Genomic DNA, 17776 nt, shown 5'->3' on the forward strand with positions numbered 1-17776 from the left:
TAGCCTTCGTGGTGGTCTTCGACTGTTGTTACAGTGGAAGAAAAATGAGGGAGGGCGGAGGACGGAGGACGAAGTCATGGCAAATTCGCCATGCACCTGAAGAAGAAGATTGGCTGAGTGGGTGGGTGGAACTTTGAAGAATCAATTGAATGGTTGGCGTGGGTGGGGAACGAAACACTGCTGGGCAGGGTTTGAGTTATTTATTTATTTTTAAGTTGAATGTTTAAAATTAGTTTTAAAAATTGAAAATGATATATTTAATTAACAAGTAACTAGGGGTTAGAAGAAGGGACACATGGCAGCTAATAAGTTGTATGGTGAGCATATACCAAAGTTAATGTGGGTGAGCAAAAATGCACCCTATCAAATGCAACAAATTATCTGGCATTTGGAAACAATGTATGTCAATTAATTGTTTTTTCTTATTAGCAGATATTTTTCTTTTAATTCCAAGTTATACATGCATAAATTAAAAACGTCATCGGCCAGAATAGGTTAGAAACATATACGCCTGGTTGTCACCATATGATTGTTGTGGTGGGACGGAGAGATGAAAACAACATCTAGTTTTATATATGGGAACAGAAGTATCTCATGAACCTGTCAACCCCTAATTAGCCGGGCTTGGTAAGAAATGTAACAACATCGTAGACTTTCACTCTCTTAATATATAAATGAATTGATTGTCTGTTGTATTGTGTTGCGTTGCTTTAGGTGTGTTGATAATTTCATCTCATCGGAAAGATGCCTCACGGAACGCTTGAAGTTCTTCTTGTCAGTGCCAAAGGCCTCGAAAACAATGATTTTCTCGGTAAATTTTGATTAATTCTTTTTTATTTTCAATATTATTTGTAGAAAACAAATATACATACATAAGAGAAATGATTTCTGGGTTGCACTTGCATTGTTGATTTCTGCTCCATCTTCTGTGGATCTCAAATCTGAATTCATACATTTTTGGCTGTCCATATACCTAATGCTGGCTAGCTGTTACAGATTTTTCCAGGCCGGATGAACATGTTCTAATTTAATTCACGTGTCGTGTATGTGTATCGAATTCATGTATACGCACGTTTGTAAATATGTCTTCGAATGTAAAAAGTTGGATCATAGATACAGTATCCCAAAAATAATCTCTTCACATCGAGCTGTAGTAAATTTTAAATGATGATATATAAATTCTCTCTATTTTCCCCATGTTCCTGTTTTTTTTTTTTTGTATTTACATGATCTAATTGTTTTATTATCTGTTTGATATTCGTGTATTTGGATTTAATTATCCTGTAATCAATCTACAATTGCCGTCAATAACAAACGAGATGATCTGCTAACATTATGATATTATGGAGGTGTTTGCACGCGGAGATTCTTACGTATATGCGTCAATATAACCTGCTTTTGATATCTCTCTCATCACGAGACAACAGAATACATCCCTATGACAGCAACAAATCTCCTGCTTGTGTGTAATTCATTGAGATTATTATGATTTTTTCTTTTAGATTTGTCTCCACATATAGTTTCTGAATGCTAATTAAGTTGCTAACTATATGTATGCCTGTATAGATTATGGGGTTGAATGTTTTTTTATGAGCAGGTAACATGGATCCCTATGTTATTTTAACTGTAAGGACCCAAGACAAGAAAAGCACTGTCGTCTCAGGTAATTTCCATATATCTCTTTCGCCCTCTAGGGTTACATTGGTGTGCAGAATACCGTTATCAATTGATTGTGCAACAAAAACAAATCTGTACATGCGTGCATGCTGCAGGGCAAGGATCTGAACCAGAATGGAACGAGACCTTTTCCTTTACAGTCTCCGACGATGTTGATGAACTTCGCTTGAAAATAATGGACAAAGATACCTTTAGCTCTGATGATTTTATTGGAGAAGCAACGTGAGTACTTCTCCTTTTCGTCCCTTAATTATGATTCAAAAGTACTTCTAAGTTTTTTCCGTCAAGCATTAGTGTGATCAAGCTAAGGGCTGGTTTGGTATTGCTGTGCTTTGAAAAAAAACTGATTCTGCTGTGCTGTGAGAATAAGCGGCTGTGAAATAAAGTAGCAGAGTGTTTGGTAAACTTTTTTGTAAAAGTGCTTTTGAAAAAAAAAAAACAGTAGTATAGTATTTGGTAAACTTTTTTGTAAAACAGATGTGAAAAAAAGTCGATTTTTCAAAGCTAAGTTTTGCAACTTCTTGTTTTTGGCTTTTTTTCATCCAAAACTGTGAAAAAAAACTGAAACTGAATGTTTACCAAACACAAAAACAGCTCACAGCTTTTTTTGATACCAGCTTTTTTCAGAATCACCTCAATATCAAACCAGGTCTAAGACTAGTGCTCGACAATTATCCTTGTAAAAATAAAATGTAATTGTAGAAATAACTTAGCACAGTATAATGTGACACATGTTTGTTACTTTACATGTTTAATTAGCTAACCTTTGGCCTACGCCTAATTAATGTAGGGTTGCTTTAGAGCCGTTGTTCGCTGAAGGAAGCCTTCCACCAACTCCATACAATGTTGTCAATCAGGACAAGGAATATAGTGGAGAGATTAAAGTTGGACTCACTTTTACTCTTGAGGTAATCATAAAAAATTGTTGATTACACTTGAAACTTATTAATTTTGTGATATGACTAAAAGTAAGTTAGTCTTGATTTAATTGAGACTCGATTGGATTAGTGTATCACATTTACAAGAAAAGATGGATGTCCTTTCATTTTTTTTTTCCCTACTTTTAGTCATTTTTGGTCATCATTTTCTTTTATTTTTGTCACAACTTTTATTTTTGATGTGGAAAGGCACTACTACTATCCCATGACCCACTGCATATTTTCTTTGTTGTTATTGTAGAGAAGCGGCCACGGCGACAGTTCTGGAGACTATGGTGACGTGGAGAGCTATGGTGGTGGGAGGAAAGGATCACATAAAGGTGAGGAAAGGTATGGTGGTGGTGCTGGTGGCGGCGGTGACTATGGTGGAAGTGGCGGCGGCTTTGGTGGAGGTGGAGGTGGCTATGGTGATAGCGGTGGTGGCTATGGTGGAGGTGCTGGTGGTGGGAGGAAAGGATCACATAAAGGTGAGGAAAGGTATGGTGGTGGTGGTGGCGGCGGCAGCAATGATTATGGTGGAAGAGGTGGCGGCTATGGTGGAGGCGGAGGTGGCTATGGTGATAGTGGTGGTGGCTATGGAAATAGTGGTGGCGGCTATGGTGGAGGTGGCGACGGCTATGAAGGTGGTGGCGGTGGTGGTGGTAGTAGTTATGGCAGTGGTGGTGGATGGAAAGAATCATCTAAATCTGAGGAAAGCTCTGGTGGATGGAAAGAATCCTCCACATATAGAGGATGAGTTTATTATCATAATTGACAGTACTGTAATGTATGATTGATTATCATTTAGCTGCCTGGTCTTATTAGACAATAAAAGAATAAAGTGCTTTAATCTTGTTCGAGGTTCCTTTCTACCTGTGGACCAAAAATTTTACTATGTTACGATGTATGACATTATCGAATAATTAAAGTGTGAGATGTGCATCTATGAAGTCATTAGTATTATTGTATTCCATGTTATTAATGTCGGTGCATTGCAAGTGAAAGGCTTTAAGTTCAAAACTCGTAGATGATGAATTCGATACTAAATTAGGTTGTCCATTGTGTGGCTTAGCTGAACTCTCATTCCCCTTATACCATCTCCAACCCTTGGGCTAAAACCTAAAATTTTTAGCCTAGAAAAATTAGGTTTTAACCTAGAAACAGTTTTTTGGCTCAAACCCTTTTGAGCTAAAATTTTAGCCCCAAATCATTAAAGAATAAATGTAGGCTAAATTTTTTCTTAAAATAACTTTTTTAAAAGAAAAAAAATTATGTAGACTATCCTGATTTAATTTTAGAACATTTTAACCTAAAAATATTTAGGAAAACTAATGAAAAGGACTTGAAAACTTTGAGTTTTAATGATAAGGATAAAATAAAGGGTAAAGTGAATAGTACCAAGATTGACTTTTTAGTGTAAAAATGTGGTTTCTCATTAAAGTGAACAATACCGTGGGCTTTTCGTTAAAACTCCCTAAAATATTTAGATTCTGACAAATATTGAAAAATCACTAACCGACACCATAAAACTCGTGAAACACTATGAAAGAATATGAAACACGTAAAAGAATTTTTTTTTAATTACTTTAGCCGTTGGATTTAAATTTGGATTGTTAGATTTTTTTTACCGTTGGATTTCATCAAATTAGATCTTAACCGTTGGATTCAATTAATTTATTAATATAAAACTAAAAAAAAATATACATATATGGTGGACCAGCCCCACAAACCCAAGAGGAATCTTGGGCTAAATTTGGTCTATAAATGAGTTTTGAGTTTTAACTCCTATTTGCCCCAAGGGTTGGAGCAAGTTTGGGTAAGTTTAGAATCTAAAATTTGAGTTTTACTTCAAGAATTAGAGTAGGTCTTTAGTGTAAAGTACTAAAAAAACAAAGGAAAAAAAAAAAAGAAAAAAAAAGAGAGCATACTTGAAAGTGAGCATCCAATGACGTATATGTTTGGCACTGCCAATATTTTCAAGGTATGACCTTCACGGGCATGTGCTTTTGACATTTTTGTTTACTCTTAACACAATTCTCAGCATCATACACCAAATCATTCATGTATTAGGCCCACTGGCAACCCATCCCTTAAGGCTTAAGCGATTCTAAATCTTTTAATTAAAAAATAAAAGTCAAGGCAATAGTTGAAATTCTTATCATGAGTGCAACGGTAAATGCTCTAACCACTTAAGCCATAAGTCTAAAATTATTCAAAGATAACATTTTTGATTCAAATCTTCTCAGTTAGCTTGAATAGTCCCATCACAAGATTTTAAATTGCACACAACAAATAGATATCAACCTTTTGTTGATAGAATTTGAACATAAATCTTTTTCGAAATCAAATTAGTTGTCTTGTGACATCCAAACGTTCATTCATCCGATTCATGCTATCGTCAATTCATTCTAAAATTTTTAATGAACAAGTGTAATAACTATACACAGAAATAAATTTCAGTTGAGGTTACTTGGAGTTGAAAACAGGAAGCCATATTTTGTAGAAACCGATCCAAGTGAACAAAGTCAGCTCCTATTCAGATTCAGACAGGCTTGGTAAATTGGTAAACTGGTAACTGATGGTAACTAGTAACTCCTGAAGGCTCTTTAAATAGCTGACAGGCCAATGACTCGGTGAGTTGTTCTTCCTAAAGCAATTGCAGCTTATAAAACTGCAAAACCAAACTTGCAAACTACTCGGTCTTGTCTCTTTCTGTTGATTTCAATCTTCATCCGATCCAAACATGCCTATCGGAACGCTTGAAGTTCTTCTTGTCGAAGCCAAGGGTCTCGACAACAATGATTTTATGGGTAATTATTTTCTATCCCCACTCTGTCTCTGTATGTGTAATATTTAATCACGAACCTTAGATCCTCAACATTAGTTTATGCTGATCATTTTTCTGTAAATAATTGTATAAAACGACATCGGGGTTGCTTTCTGATCCATCTATATTGGTATGTGTGTGTGTGTGTGTGTGTGTGTATGTATTTGTGAGGGTAAAAAGTTGAGTCTTTGATGCAGTAACCCAAAATAAAGAATCCCATGAAAGTTCTTGATCCCTTTTCATGGATCCATACTAATTCAAAGTGAAGTAGAAAATAAACTTTTTGATAAAAGCGATAAAAAGGAAGGGATCGTAAAAATTCGGGACGTCAGGTGTAAGGGTGATTGCTCTTAACAACGATCTATAGTCCCTTTACAGTAAAGTAGAAAAGATCTATCAAAATTTCACTGGTGTTTTTCTCATCAGTATTACTTTTGTGTTTTGACATGTTTATTTGGATTTACTTAAAATTGAAAAAGATCCGATCAACATTTCCTTATGAGTTTATGATCCTTGAGTGCTAATTTTCATATCATCAGGACATATATCCGGCTGAATTCCGGTTAAGTTGAATCGATATTTTTGTAGATTGTTTCATAATTTGATCTGAACCTGATGTTGCCTTCTAAAATCTGTCTGCATTGAATTTCTGAATATGCTAATTATGTGTATACTCATGGGGTTGAATACTTTATGAGCAGCTGACATGGATCCTTATGTCATCTTAACTGTAAAAACCCAAGAGAAGAATAGCAATGTGGTCTCAGGTAAAGTTCTAGCCATCTTCATCATTCCGGCGCATTTGCTGCAATAAAATTTGTGTTGCTTAAAACTTGTGCATGCTGCAGGGCAAGGATCTACACCAGAATGGAATGAAACCTTTCTATTCACCGTCTCAGATGATGTTTCCGAACTTAATTTGAAAATCATGGAGAAAGATAACTTCAGTGCGGATGATTTTGTCGGAGAAGCAACGTGAGTGTTTCATTATGATTCTTTAGTATGCGGTCACTCGAAAGAAAATTGCACCCTGTTCTGTCTGGTGCTGCCTTGGTCTGATTAACTTATGTGTGGCCTATATGCAGCATTTGTTTGGAGCCAGTGTTCACTGAAGGAAGCCTTCCTCCAGCTGCATACAATGTTGTCAACAAGGACAAAGAATTTTGCGGAGAGATCAAAATCGGACTCACATTCACTCCCGAGCCTGAGGTATTGCTTCTCGAAAGTTCGCTGCTCAGTCTGCTAAATTTCGTCTGGTTGTTTTGTTTCTGCATTCGTGTTCAGTATTTTTCAGACACTGGAGTGTGTTTGACTTGACTGTATTCATTGTTGCAGAGAAGCGACAACATTCCTTCTGGAGGATACGGTGAGTCCGAGGAGAGCTATGGCGGATGGAAACAATCGTCTTACGGGGAGGAGTAGAGGATGGAGGAGCTTCAGTCATGTTGGAGGTTTCTAATTTGGTGTGTTTCAGTGTGTAAACCTACATATTTATATGTGCCTCAACTTGTTTGATGGACCGAAATAATCAGTCAAGTTTATGTAGTTTGATTTCGATTGTTTTTATAGTTTCTTTGTTCGATGGCGTTCGAATTTTATCTTTCGTTTTCAATCCAACATTCCTGCTCAACACAAGACAAAAATTCTTAACAAATAAGTTGTCAAACATTCTTAACAAATAACTTGTTTGAAAGTTAATCCCAAAACACCTTGGATCGAATCAGATTGAAACAACAATCTGTCCATTTTATTCGTTCTTATAACGCATCGTTCGTCTCTCATGCCATAATGCATACAAGACTAAAATTGAAATACCAAACCGAAGTAAATTCAGGAATTAACCAAACTGGAAATGCATTATTCCGAAGAAACTGGAGAAAAGAGCAATCCGACAATCAAAAGAAAAGTGAATACTCGGCACCCTGCAGAGACAAATGGATAACCTGGAGCCTTATTCTTTCATAGCTTCTGATGCTTCAAGGTCACCAGCTTGAATGCTCTTCCCAGCCTCACCAGCTTCAGTGTCCTTCCCAGTATCACTGCTTTCCATAGGGTTGGCGGTTTCCTCTCTTTCTTTACCTGAAGTAGATGGTGCAATTAATAAATCATGAGAAGGAAACACAAAACACTACTAAGCGAACCAGCGGTCCAGCGGCAATGCATTCCAGATAAAAAATTTTCTTTTCTGTAGAAATTAAAAGACACCAATATAATGCGTAATGTACAAGCGAAAGCTAGCATTTTTTTGATGTTATCACATGATCTTTAACTAATATATATCTTCAAGTTTGAGTGCAAGAGAAAGATAACTTTGACGATATGATACGTGCAAAGCTTCGGAACAAATCAAAGGGTCCTTGCAGTTCAATCCTATTAAAAACAAACTATTTCTTATAACTTGCTACAGAGAAAGAAAAGGAGGTGTCAAACACTTTGTAGTTCAGAAATTTACCCAGATTCACAGGCAGCGGCCTTGAGCTTTGACCGCCAGAGTTTCTCCTGGTTAAAGAGATAGGTTTGTTCTTCCTGCGTTTCCTCTTCAGTTTGTTGATCTTACAATCCTACAAGAGGATATACGAGTAAGACAACGTCCGACAGTATAGCATGTCTGATAGGTCTTCTACATAATTTCATGTAGTACACTTAGAGGGTCCCATAAGTAATAAAAGAAAATCAAGTCCATCAAGTCTCCCAGATATAATATGAACAGTAATGCGAAGATTCTCAAGGTAGCGATCATTACAATATATGAGATGTGAAAATATGAACGAAGATGACTAAATGTTTATAGAAGCAAAGCAACAACGATAAAACTCACCGGTGCATATATTGAAAGCTTGTTTTCCTTCGCATAGTTCACATATCGCATAAGATCTTCATATGTCGAAAAATGCTGACCAGTTGCAGGACACAAGTAGTGCTATAACATCGAAACATTAAAACAAGCGATCACTCAGTTCTGAAACCAGTTGAAACATGGGGGGGGGGGGGGGCACAAACATTTAAAGTCTCATAAATTTTGCTTTCAGAAAAATAGCATGCCACTCTAAGTAAAGTAATTTTTATGTTTTAAGCCAAGAAAGTGGAAAGTTGTCTACTGCCATTTTCATGATGGAGAAAACATGCCACAATCAAAGTACTGATCAGGCTAAATATGCCAAATCAATTATTGATTACATAAACCGGTAAAGATAGCCCAAATAACTTGACAAAAATATTTATTTGTATCATCAAAGTTAGGAAATGGGCCTGCAAGCTACATAAATGTTCATCTATTCGCAAGCACAAGCACACAAGATGACACAGAAAGAAATATCAAAACAATTATGCTCACTTATGGAAAATGCTTGACTAAGGACTCCCTTAACATGGATTAAAGATCTTGGATATTTATATGAAAACAGTAACAGAAAGCTTCTGTTCAAACTGTAAAAAATTGATGGCTTAGAACCCTAGCATCATATGACTACGGGTACGTTTCTTGAAACTCCACAAAACGCTACTCTGAAGAGTGAAATTAGTGCACAGAGGCAAGACTTCTATCAAAGAAGAAACCACCAAATACAGCGCCATCAAACATTCAAGAAGCAATCCAACATGCATGTTTTAACTAAAGAATAAAGTATTGTGCAGTAAGATTTAAACCAAATTTGCTAAGTTGATCTAACACCAAATACAAAATTCACTTCCCAATTTACTAATCTTATGCAGATGAAAATTCTACGCTAAATCACAAGAAGATTGAGATTAGAGAAATAAATGAGATTTTTGTTAAAAAAACAAATGCCATTTCAGTTTAATAGAAAATTAAATTAACTTTCAACTACTAGGAGTTCATACAGAAGGAGAATTACATCAGCTGTCAATCTACTACCAAAACTGAAACATATTACAGCAGTAATGGAACTCATGCATGTGTAGAGCATAAGATTGGTTAAAAATTCAGATCTAGAACCGAATAAAATCAGTAGACATAAATGAGAGCCTGGGAATCAGGTGTTTAATTACCGAGGTTTTGGAGCCTTCGTCCTTCAACTCCCACCCGTCAGGAATTGGCTTTTCCAAATTCTTATCTTCCATTGATGTTTCCGCTCCTGCGCTCTAAATAAACTCCCTTCTATCTCCACTCTGCTTGAGGGTCCTTTTAAACCTAAATTTCGATGACAACGAGGCATTGCGATGGCAATTCGATAAACACAAAAGATGCCTCCAAGTCCACGTGTTCCCATCTTCACAGTGTGTTTGGACGAGGGGCCAAAACGTAACTGAATATAGAGAGAATTAATTTTTCCGTAAGAATATAGTAGAACAACTGGAAATGACAAACCAAACAGCGCACCATTCACAAGAAAATTCAAACATTCAAAAGGGGGATGAATGCAAGATAGAGGCGAAAGTGTTACCAAAAATGAATAACCCAAAAAATTCAAACATTCAAAAGGGGGATGAATGCAAGATAGAGGCGAAAGTGCTACCAAAAACGAATAACCAAAGCTTTGGAACATTCACATTTCAGCCCTTATGATACTTGATTTTAGAAATCCGCAAACTTATGTGTTGCATACCAAATAAGCATATGAAGAAAATAATGCAAATTTCTGACCTCAAACTGGAAATGACAAACTAAACAGCACACCATTCACAAGAAAATTCAAACATTCAAAAGGGGGGATGAATGCAAGATAGAGGCGAAAGTATTACCAAAACCGAATAACCAAAGCTTTGAAACATTCACATTTTGGCCCTTATGATATTTGAGTTTAGAAATCCGAGAACTTATGTGTTGCATACCAAATAAGTATATAAACAAAACAATGCACATTTCTGGTCTTAAACTGGATAACAACCACGAAAGGAATCGATAGGCAACACTTTGAGCCCAGTAGGAAATTATAAGATATGAGTAGCTTAACTGGGGTACATAAAAACAGTAGAATCCATCAATGTCAAAACACATTTGATTTCTTATACGCCCACTTGTTAAATTCTTACACACACGCACACACACTTGAATTAACACTTTCCAAATTCTGCATTCAAGATAGCTAGTAGCCAACCAAGTGAGATACAAAACCCGAAACCCTTAACATTCATGAAGTTCTTAATAAAAATTTCCATTAGTCTTAACAGCTGAATTCCAAAACCCCAAAAAGCAATAATCACTTCATAATAGCTGAATTGCTACGAATTGCCACAACATACACTAGATTTTCTTGTCCCATGAAATAAAAATGAGTTGAACAGCACCAGATAGAGATCGGAATCTGGAATCCGGATTAAATTCAAATACCTTTTGACTCCAATTGGACTAATATGATCCTAACAATAGTGGCAACAAATCTACCCCAAGTTGAACACACACACACACAATCATGCAATCAAACAAAGCAATATGGGAGAGAGTGTTTAAATTCCATAACAATTCCATATATGCAAATATGTTCTAACAATACACACCAAAACTAGAAAGTAGTATCTGATTACTTTCTACATAATTTTTTTCTAGGAGCACTACTAAGTTTCATAAAACATTAAAAATTTAAAAACCAAACAAAGCAATATGGGAGAGAGTGTTTAAATTTTCTCTTCTCGATCAATTAGAAACCGTTGGCCACCATTTTCTCGGCAACCAAACAGAAAGAGTAACAACTACACTAAGACAAATACAATTGAGAGAGTTCGGTTCTACCTTCGAATTTCTTCTTCTTCTTCTTCTGCCTCATGATCCGCGAGCTTACAGAGATGAGAGATTGCTCCGTGGCTTTGCTGTGTTGACAGTTGAACGACACAGCTCCAGTGTTGGGTCGGTGGGAATTAAAACCCCTACGTCAAAACGCCACGTAACGACACCGTTGGATCGGCCTCCGGAAAGGTGCGTGGGCAACATTTTGTAACAATGCCTCGTGTCGACGGAGTCGAACTCACGTCGTAATGCAACCACAATACTCCTCTCCACTACTGTTGTGAGGACCACTTGCACTTAAATTTTGCGTAGTTGCATGACTTATTTCGGCCTTCAAAATAATCGGTGTAATTTCCCCTCCTAGTAGTTGAAAAGGTCAGTGGCTGTGGGGTTTATAGATCTAGGTTTTTGAGGAAGGAGGAAGAGCTTTGCGTAGAGAGTCACGAGAAAGTTTATATTTTTGTGTTTGATTCAGTCGCCATAAAAGTTGGAGTTGCAGGAATTAGATAACCCAAATGTAAGCCCATGTTACATTGACATCTATGCCCCAGATGGGTTGTCATAAGTTTGTTAGCGTTTCTTTGAGATCACGCTTAGTTTTAGCGATGCGGGGTTTATAGTTATTTATGCGACTTTTGTCTGCTTTGGTTTTGTATTTGGCTGTAACTACATTTTCTTTTTACCTCGTCCTTGGAAAAGCAGGATAGAGTGAGCAATACAGCCTATGGGCCGCAGTTAGAGCACCGGTCCAAATATTGTTGCTGCATAAACAGTCGAGCGCGATGAAAAATACCAAGTAACCACACGTATTAAACGTAAGTAGTATCCACAACAATGTATATGTACATTGCAGTTATAATTACAAATGCAAGTTCCCCCTCCCTCTTGTCCAGAAAGACTAACAATGATAAATTAAACACGACGTTATACGCAACAATGTACATGAACATAATTCGACTTGTGTATTTTGTATAAATTATCCCTCGATTCCCACCCAGTTCTCAATTTCGTTTACCTGCAGGCATGGCAAACCCAAGCTCTTTACATTGTTCCTCATCTGGTTGCAAACTCTTCGGGATTGCACCGAATATCTTCCGTGTTGTTTCAAAACCAGAAGCCACATGATGCACATATGCTGATGCATTCTCCACTGTACTCCAAGCACCTAATGAGGTAGACATAAAGCGTTTCGAAGGATTTTTTGATAGCTTCCTGGCAAAAGCCTGGTCTAGCTCAGCAACCCTTAGAAATCGTTCCGTGGCAGCTTCCCATGAAAGCTCATGCCTCTGTGCATCAGTCAGCTGGGCAGGCTCTTCAGCAAGCACGTGCTGTGTGAGCTTAACAAACCCATCAGCATTGTCATATGTTCGACAATTCGGGAATTGCTTGAAGAATTCATTTGAGGGGTGATTGGCACATACAACGATTTTACCCATTGCCAATGCTTCTGCTGTGGTTGTGCAAACCACATCCGTGGTGCTTGGATTGAGGAATACTTTATAACTGAAAAAGTACAAGGATAATCTGTCAATATCCAACCAGGCCGATCATCTCTATGAGAGAACATCTCAAATGAATAGAGGTATTTTTGGAAAGGGAAAGGTACAAATTGGTAATAAAACTGCCCTAGAACAGCCCACTGATAACCATGAGACTAATTCAATTTCAACCCCCAGAATAACTACAGTACTTGTATAATAAGGGTGAGCCATCCTATCATTTCAGTATCCAGAATAAGAAACGATTGGTCAAGGCCAACCATTTTCCACAAGAATTGTTGGTCGTGTGTAATGCAATGTTGGACAACTAAACTTTCTTTTTCTGAATGTCATTAAAAATTTAGACAAAATGAATTTGATCTTATGAGGAAGCTGGACAGATAGCTAGGAAGCTTACTCGTGAAATTGAAGATCAGCATGGTCACAACCAGGGTGGACTCGAACGGCCAGTTCCAATCTTTTGGCAGCTTCCTGAACTTGATCAGAGTCCTCCCCACTTCCATATAAATCAACTTCAAGTCCAGTTAATTCCTTTTGATGATCCTGCAGAAGCTTGAGTAGCTCCTTGTAGCCTTTGCTCCATACCATCTTCCCAATGTAATAGGCACCTTTGGTGAAGGCCTGGACTCCATTTTGTTGTTGCTCTAGCTTTTTCTTGCCTATCTCCAGAAATTTTGGGTTGACTCCATGAACATTGCAAACAATGGATTTAGGATAATCCTGGGTGGCTGCAGATAACCGGATTACCTACATTATGGCATAGGTGAGATCTGGTTAGCATGTATAGCAAGACAATGACAATGATATCCGCATTCATCTCTCTCAAACTTCATCATCATCAATCATAAGCAGACTTATAAAAAGGATACAACAAACTACCGGCACAGCTTTGTTGTCATACAGTAGCAACTTGAAGAGCATATTTACCAAGTCTAATGCAAAAGCTAGAAGAGGCTAGATAAAATAAATGAAGGAAAGCAAAAGATATATTACTATTCATCAAAAATAATTTATGTAAAAGAAAACTAATATTTATCAAGATGTACCTTATGACAATATATTCCAACAACCCAATTATTTACATATTTAAGAAGAAATGCTTTCATTCTTCCATTCCTCTCCCTTCTCACATATTCCAAATAATTGGTGTGGATGATTCCTACAACCAGCCGGAACTTAATCTTCCATCTCTTCCCGTGATGAAACCATGTAAGGTGCTCAGGCTCCTCAAGGATGGCAACATCTGCATTTTCATCAGGGACTACTTCTGAAATATCTCCAGCAGCGAGGATGCTCCTTTTATCTAAGGAAAACTGCGATAGAATTGACGTCACAAGTTGGTACTACTACACAAGGAATGGAAACAAAACAGCAGACATCCTTGAAGGTACGAAAATAAGGAAAAGGAGAATATTGGATAGGTCACAGGGTAAGATGGGTCAACTTGGATGTCCACCACGTTGACTCACGCCATGGGCTTCCACCATCAGATAGACTAATAGTTATTAAACTCATAATATATTGGACTGAACAGAACAGGAAAGATCAAAAACGGAAATTAAATAAATATGACACTTTCTTTTTTCTTAAAACATCATAGGTTTCAATAATAAGAAAAATGGACGGCCACACAACCTCCCCTTAAAGGCATGCACAGTTATTCCTTTTAGATTATGAAACCCTTGACTAGCAAATAAACTGGCTTGTACTTCTATTAAATCTTTGGGTATATATACCTTTCCAGGATAAAAAAGTATACTGAAATCAGATTTGAATCCAATCCTCTCGTCAACCCAGTGACGGACATAAGCCTCCTGCTCCGAAGGTCTGCTGAATGTGATATTGTTAGGATATACTAGTTTTTGATCTTTCAACGATAACCAAGGGATAACCAAAGAGACAAGTCTCTCCCCATCTTTTGCAAGATAGGCTGCACGGAATAGAGGGTTGACGGCAGTTCCAGTCATCCATGGAAGACTTGCAGTAGTAAATATCACAATATGTCGCTTTTTATCCATCCAATCATAAGGAACGCATGCGAAAACCAATCAGCTCTGTACACTACTTCAGCACTCTCTAACAATTTGATCAAACAGATTGTAAACTGCAGTAAGTAAAAAAAAACATGAACAATCACTCAAATTGCATAACGAACAATGACCATTGCAACACATTAAAAATCGAAGCAGCCCAGGTACTTTTCAGCATAGTTTGTATTAAATGCACACACAAGAAAATAACAACGTCATAGAACTACGATTTATAGACACTTGGCTGCGAATTCGATACTAATTTCCAATCACACCTAGTTATATGATTCTTTTACACACAAAAGGGACAATTAAACATTGATTATAAGTATGATTTACGGTTAATACTTGATTAAATTTTCTCGAGATGGATAAAATTAGACAAGAATTCGGCGATATCCTCAAAATTTCTATGATCCAAAACGCAATATCGAAGCGACCTAATTCGAACGATACAGCACAAACAGGTACAGAAATTTCATAAATTAAATTAAAAGCGTAAAACGTATATAAAATTAAAAAATTTCTGGGAAAATAGTACCTTATAAATATTCCGGGAAAAAGAGAGGAATTGAAGCTCAGGTTTTGAAGGAATTTCAGGCAGAGAGAGGGGGGGAAGGGGACAGGAAAGTTGGTTGCCTGGTTGGATACGTTAAGTGGAGGAGGCGGTGAGAGAATAAGCGGTATCCGTCTGTGGAATTTTACGCGGTTTGACCCAAAGACATGAGAAATATTTCAACCGGAATATGTGGTATGTTTTTGTGTTTTTATACAAGTAGTGAAAAATTTATTTTTTAAATTATTAACTTTTTAATCTATAAATTTAATTATTTGTATAATGATACGTAATATACTATCTCGTGTTCGGTTACATTGAGAAATCTCTTCAAAGATATGACCCAATATTAGGGAAATTTTATTTAAACCCATGTAACCTTTTTCTATACCCAACTTAAATTTTAAATGTTAATTGTCCATTTTACCATATTGCATAGTTACTATTAAGTACCAAATAAAATTAATAATAAAACTCAAATTTATCAATAAACCCACACATTATAATTAAACCCTAGAATTACTCTTTGTTTATTCTACATTCATTCTGGCTAAAACCCTAATAGCTCTTATAGAGAAAAAACAAACTTTCTTTATGTTTATTTTTATTGATAGATGGTGATTTTGAAGTTTTAAATCTTCCAATTAAGATATGACTCGATTTATGGATATTTTATTTGTTTGATTTAACTATTTTTAGAGTTTAAAAGATAGAGTATTTGGATTTCAATATTTTTTCATCAATCCCGCATAGTACCCTTTTTTTAACTTTCTGCAACAACAAATTGTTGTAGGCACTCTCCCGGTCTCTGTCTGCATTCCAAAACACCCTCCAATATGATTTGTGCTGCTGCTGGTACATGTATGGCTGCTGGTGTCCTGTGTCCACATGCCCGCAAATACGATTTACATTTTTCTTGTGACTGATCAATGCTTGAAGGCACTGATTTAGGAAATGAGTCGTCCACAATCACTATGTATAATGAATTAAATAGCTAACAAATCCACCCACTGAACCTTGCCTGATACCTTTTCAAAAGCTAAAATCATTGGATGGCTGCACAATGTCATTTTAGAGTTAAGACGTAAAGATAAATTTACATATTAAATTAGGTTTGTAAGGATATTTTAGGTAATAAATTTAAGTTTAAAGAGATATTGATTGTTTAGTTAAAAATCAAATGAATGCAAAAAGTACATTAGGCGTACAAAAAGGTTACATGAGTTTAAATAAAATTTTTCAAACACCTGTCATCCAGACATTTGTTGTCTTGTTAACCAAACACCCTACTTCATCTTAAAGCCATAACCAAACACACATCTTCTTCCTTGCTTCTTTCCCAGGCCCGCCCCCAACCTCTGTCCGTCAATCTCATCCCGCAAACCCCTCCTCCGACCATCCCAACCACTTCCCCGTGGATCTCCGTTGTCCCCACCCCAATTTCATCCCCAACTCTCTTCCATAAATTCCATTCCTAACCCCACAAACATGGAGAAAAGAAGATCCATCCCCATGGAGCACTTTTCTCCCTTCGCCGGAGACCTTGTCGCCCCCAACCTTGATCTGGAAATTTACCATTGCTTGCAAAGGAAAAATCTATCAGTAGTACAGAGATCTATAGCCATAGAGGTTGGTAAGAGATGGATGGTGCGTATGGGCAACAAAGAGGAACTTGGCTTCTGGGAGGAAGGGCATGAAAGTGGTGGATGAATGGGTCTGTGTTTCTTCATCGTTGGAGTTAGCGAGAGGATGGATGTTTGGTTGCAAGAATAGTTGATAATTTTAGTATGTATTAATGATACACGTGTTTTTTTGTTAGTGGCCCACGTCATAGTAAGTACACTTATCGTACTGAACAGTCAGTTGTTTGGGCGGATGGTTTGCCATACGACGTCGTAAAATGGCACCTCGGTTGGTCCGGACGTTAACGTTAAACATTAACTACGAAGGCCGTGGAACCTCGTTGTCGTAGAACTTTTGGTGTCATTTTTATATAGATTTCAACTCGAGTTGTTTTTTGTTTGCTGGTAGTGGGGTATTTTTTGCAATTTCACTTTTATGTTATGTAATATTAAATATTTTAAGTATTAAATTATTTGTGTTTACGGAATTCTACTAAGAGTAATAATTTAAATAAGTTTAAGTTATTTATTGCTCATGGCATTTAATATTATGCAACATAAAAAAAAAAATTTCCGTAATTGTTGATATAGTAATGTTTCTTCCTTAAAAAATTGACAAGATTGAGATTTTACCTACAATGGTCGATAAAGTATTTATTTATTAAATAGTAGTATAGAAAGATTAGGAAACTAAATTAAATAGTAGTATAGAAATATTAGGAAACTAATTGACAAATGAGAAGGATGGACTTAGTCTTACAATGGGTTAATAATAATGTGGTTCAAATTCACCTTTAACGAGAATCGAACCCTAATACCACTAGACCATATTACTAAGTGACAACTATATTTTACATTTTTAAGTTTGAAGCAATTTTCAAGTGAGTTACAAAGTTCCAATTTTTCTACATTAAAATTTTGAATTAATTCATATGTCTTTGAGCCATTTGGTACTACAGTTTAGT

At 36.6% G+C, this 17776-nt stretch overlaps 4 protein-coding genes across 5 annotated transcripts; 2 read left to right on the forward strand and 2 right to left on the reverse strand.

Annotated features, from left to right (window-relative positions):
• The first annotated feature begins 716 nt into the window (after nucleotides 1-716).
• LOC137719830 (glycine-rich cell wall structural protein 2-like) lies at nucleotides 717-3351 on the forward strand. The gene is made up of 5 exons (XM_068458839.1): nucleotides 717-811; nucleotides 1598-1663; nucleotides 1773-1899; nucleotides 2468-2585; nucleotides 2857-3351. Exons 1-5 carry the CDS (start codon nucleotides 745-747, stop codon nucleotides 3349-3351), a joined length of 873 nt encoding a protein of 290 aa, XP_068314940.1. The 5' UTR covers nucleotides 717-744.
• Nucleotides 3352-5222: 1871 nt separating this feature from the next.
• Nucleotides 5223-6989, forward strand: LOC137720066 (elicitor-responsive protein 3-like). Its single transcript, XM_068459074.1, has 5 exons — nucleotides 5223-5404; nucleotides 6123-6188; nucleotides 6270-6396; nucleotides 6507-6630; nucleotides 6757-6989. The coding sequence occupies exons 1-5, from the start codon at nucleotides 5338-5340 to the stop codon at nucleotides 6841-6843; spliced, it is 471 nt and encodes a 156-aa protein (XP_068315175.1). The 5' UTR covers nucleotides 5223-5337; the 3' UTR covers nucleotides 6844-6989.
• Nucleotides 6990-7136: 147 nt separating this feature from the next.
• LOC137720067 (uncharacterized) lies at nucleotides 7137-11737 on the reverse strand. The gene is made up of 5 exons (XM_068459075.1): nucleotides 11111-11737; nucleotides 9430-9686; nucleotides 8240-8341; nucleotides 7874-7982; nucleotides 7137-7500 (listed from the first exon to the last, which is right to left on the reverse strand). The coding sequence occupies exons 2-5, from the start codon at nucleotides 9499-9501 to the stop codon at nucleotides 7373-7375; spliced, it is 411 nt and encodes a 136-aa protein (XP_068315176.1). The 5' UTR covers nucleotides 9502-9686; nucleotides 11111-11737; the 3' UTR covers nucleotides 7137-7372.
• Nucleotides 11738-11887: 150 nt separating this feature from the next.
• Nucleotides 11888-15324, reverse strand: LOC137720065 (digalactosyldiacylglycerol synthase 2, chloroplastic-like). 2 transcript variants are annotated; one of them, XM_068459072.1, is made up of 5 exons: nucleotides 15175-15324; nucleotides 14340-14707; nucleotides 13650-13916; nucleotides 13001-13350; nucleotides 11888-12607 (listed from the first exon to the last, which is right to left on the reverse strand). In XM_068459072.1, exons 2-5 carry the CDS (start codon nucleotides 14619-14621, stop codon nucleotides 12106-12108), a joined length of 1401 nt encoding a protein of 466 aa, XP_068315173.1. In that variant the 5' UTR covers nucleotides 14622-14707; nucleotides 15175-15324; the 3' UTR covers nucleotides 11888-12105. The 2 variants fall into 2 exon arrangements, with proteins under 2 accessions (XP_068315173.1, XP_068315174.1); XM_068459073.1 differs by having other exon boundaries at nucleotides 14340-14679; nucleotides 15175-15309.
• Between the last annotated feature and the right edge of the window lie 2452 nt (nucleotides 15325-17776).

This window comes from Pyrus communis, chromosome 16, assembly GCF_963583255.1.
Source record: "Pyrus communis chromosome 16, drPyrComm1.1, whole genome shotgun sequence".
NCBI lineage: Eukaryota > Viridiplantae > Streptophyta > Magnoliopsida > Rosales > Rosaceae > Pyrus > Pyrus communis.

What these genes read in the sequence shown, in the direction of transcription:
- LOC137720066 (XM_068459074.1), top strand. Translation starts at nt 5,338, where the DNA reads ATGCCTATCGGAACGCTTGAAGTTCTTCTTGTCGAAGCCAAGGGTCTC. An exon ending in GAATAGCAATGTGGTCTCAG is followed by an intron (nt 6,189 to 6,269) that starts GTAAAGTTCTAG and finishes TGCATGCTGCAG; the next exon opens with GGCAAGGATCTACACCAGAA. An exon ending in CATTCACTCCCGAGCCTGAG is followed by an intron (nt 6,631 to 6,756) that starts GTATTGCTTCTC and finishes TCATTGTTGCAG; the next exon opens with AGAAGCGACAACATTCCTTC.
- LOC137720067 (XM_068459075.1), bottom strand. Translation starts at nt 9,501, where the DNA reads ATGGAAGATAAGAATTTGGAAAAGCCAATTCCTGACGGGTGGGAGTTG. An exon ending in AGCTTTCAATATATGCACCG is followed by an intron (nt 7,983 to 8,239) that starts GTGAGTTTTATC and finishes ATCCTCTTGTAG; the next exon opens with GATTGTAAGATCAACAAACT. An exon ending in GCCGCTGCCTGTGAATCTGG is followed by an intron (nt 7,501 to 7,873) that starts GTAAATTTCTGA and finishes CATCTACTTCAG; the next exon opens with GTAAAGAAAGAGAGGAAACC.
- LOC137719830 (XM_068458839.1), top strand. Translation starts at nt 745, where the DNA reads ATGCCTCACGGAACGCTTGAAGTTCTTCTTGTCAGTGCCAAAGGCCTC. An exon ending in GATTTTATTGGAGAAGCAAC is followed by an intron (nt 1,900 to 2,467) that starts GTGAGTACTTCT and finishes TAATTAATGTAG; the next exon opens with GGTTGCTTTAGAGCCGTTGT. An exon ending in GACTCACTTTTACTCTTGAG is followed by an intron (nt 2,586 to 2,856) that starts GTAATCATAAAA and finishes TTGTTATTGTAG; the next exon opens with AGAAGCGGCCACGGCGACAG.
- LOC137720065 (XM_068459072.1), bottom strand. Translation starts at nt 14,621, where the DNA reads ATGGATAAAAAGCGACATATTGTGATATTTACTACTGCAAGTCTTCCA. An exon ending in TTGGAATATATTGTCATAAG is followed by an intron (nt 13,351 to 13,649) that starts GTACATCTTGAT and finishes GCCATAATGTAG; the next exon opens with GTAATCCGGTTATCTGCAGC. An exon ending in GCTGATCTTCAATTTCACGA is followed by an intron (nt 12,608 to 13,000) that starts GTAAGCTTCCTA and finishes GTACTTTTTCAG; the next exon opens with TTATAAAGTATTCCTCAATC.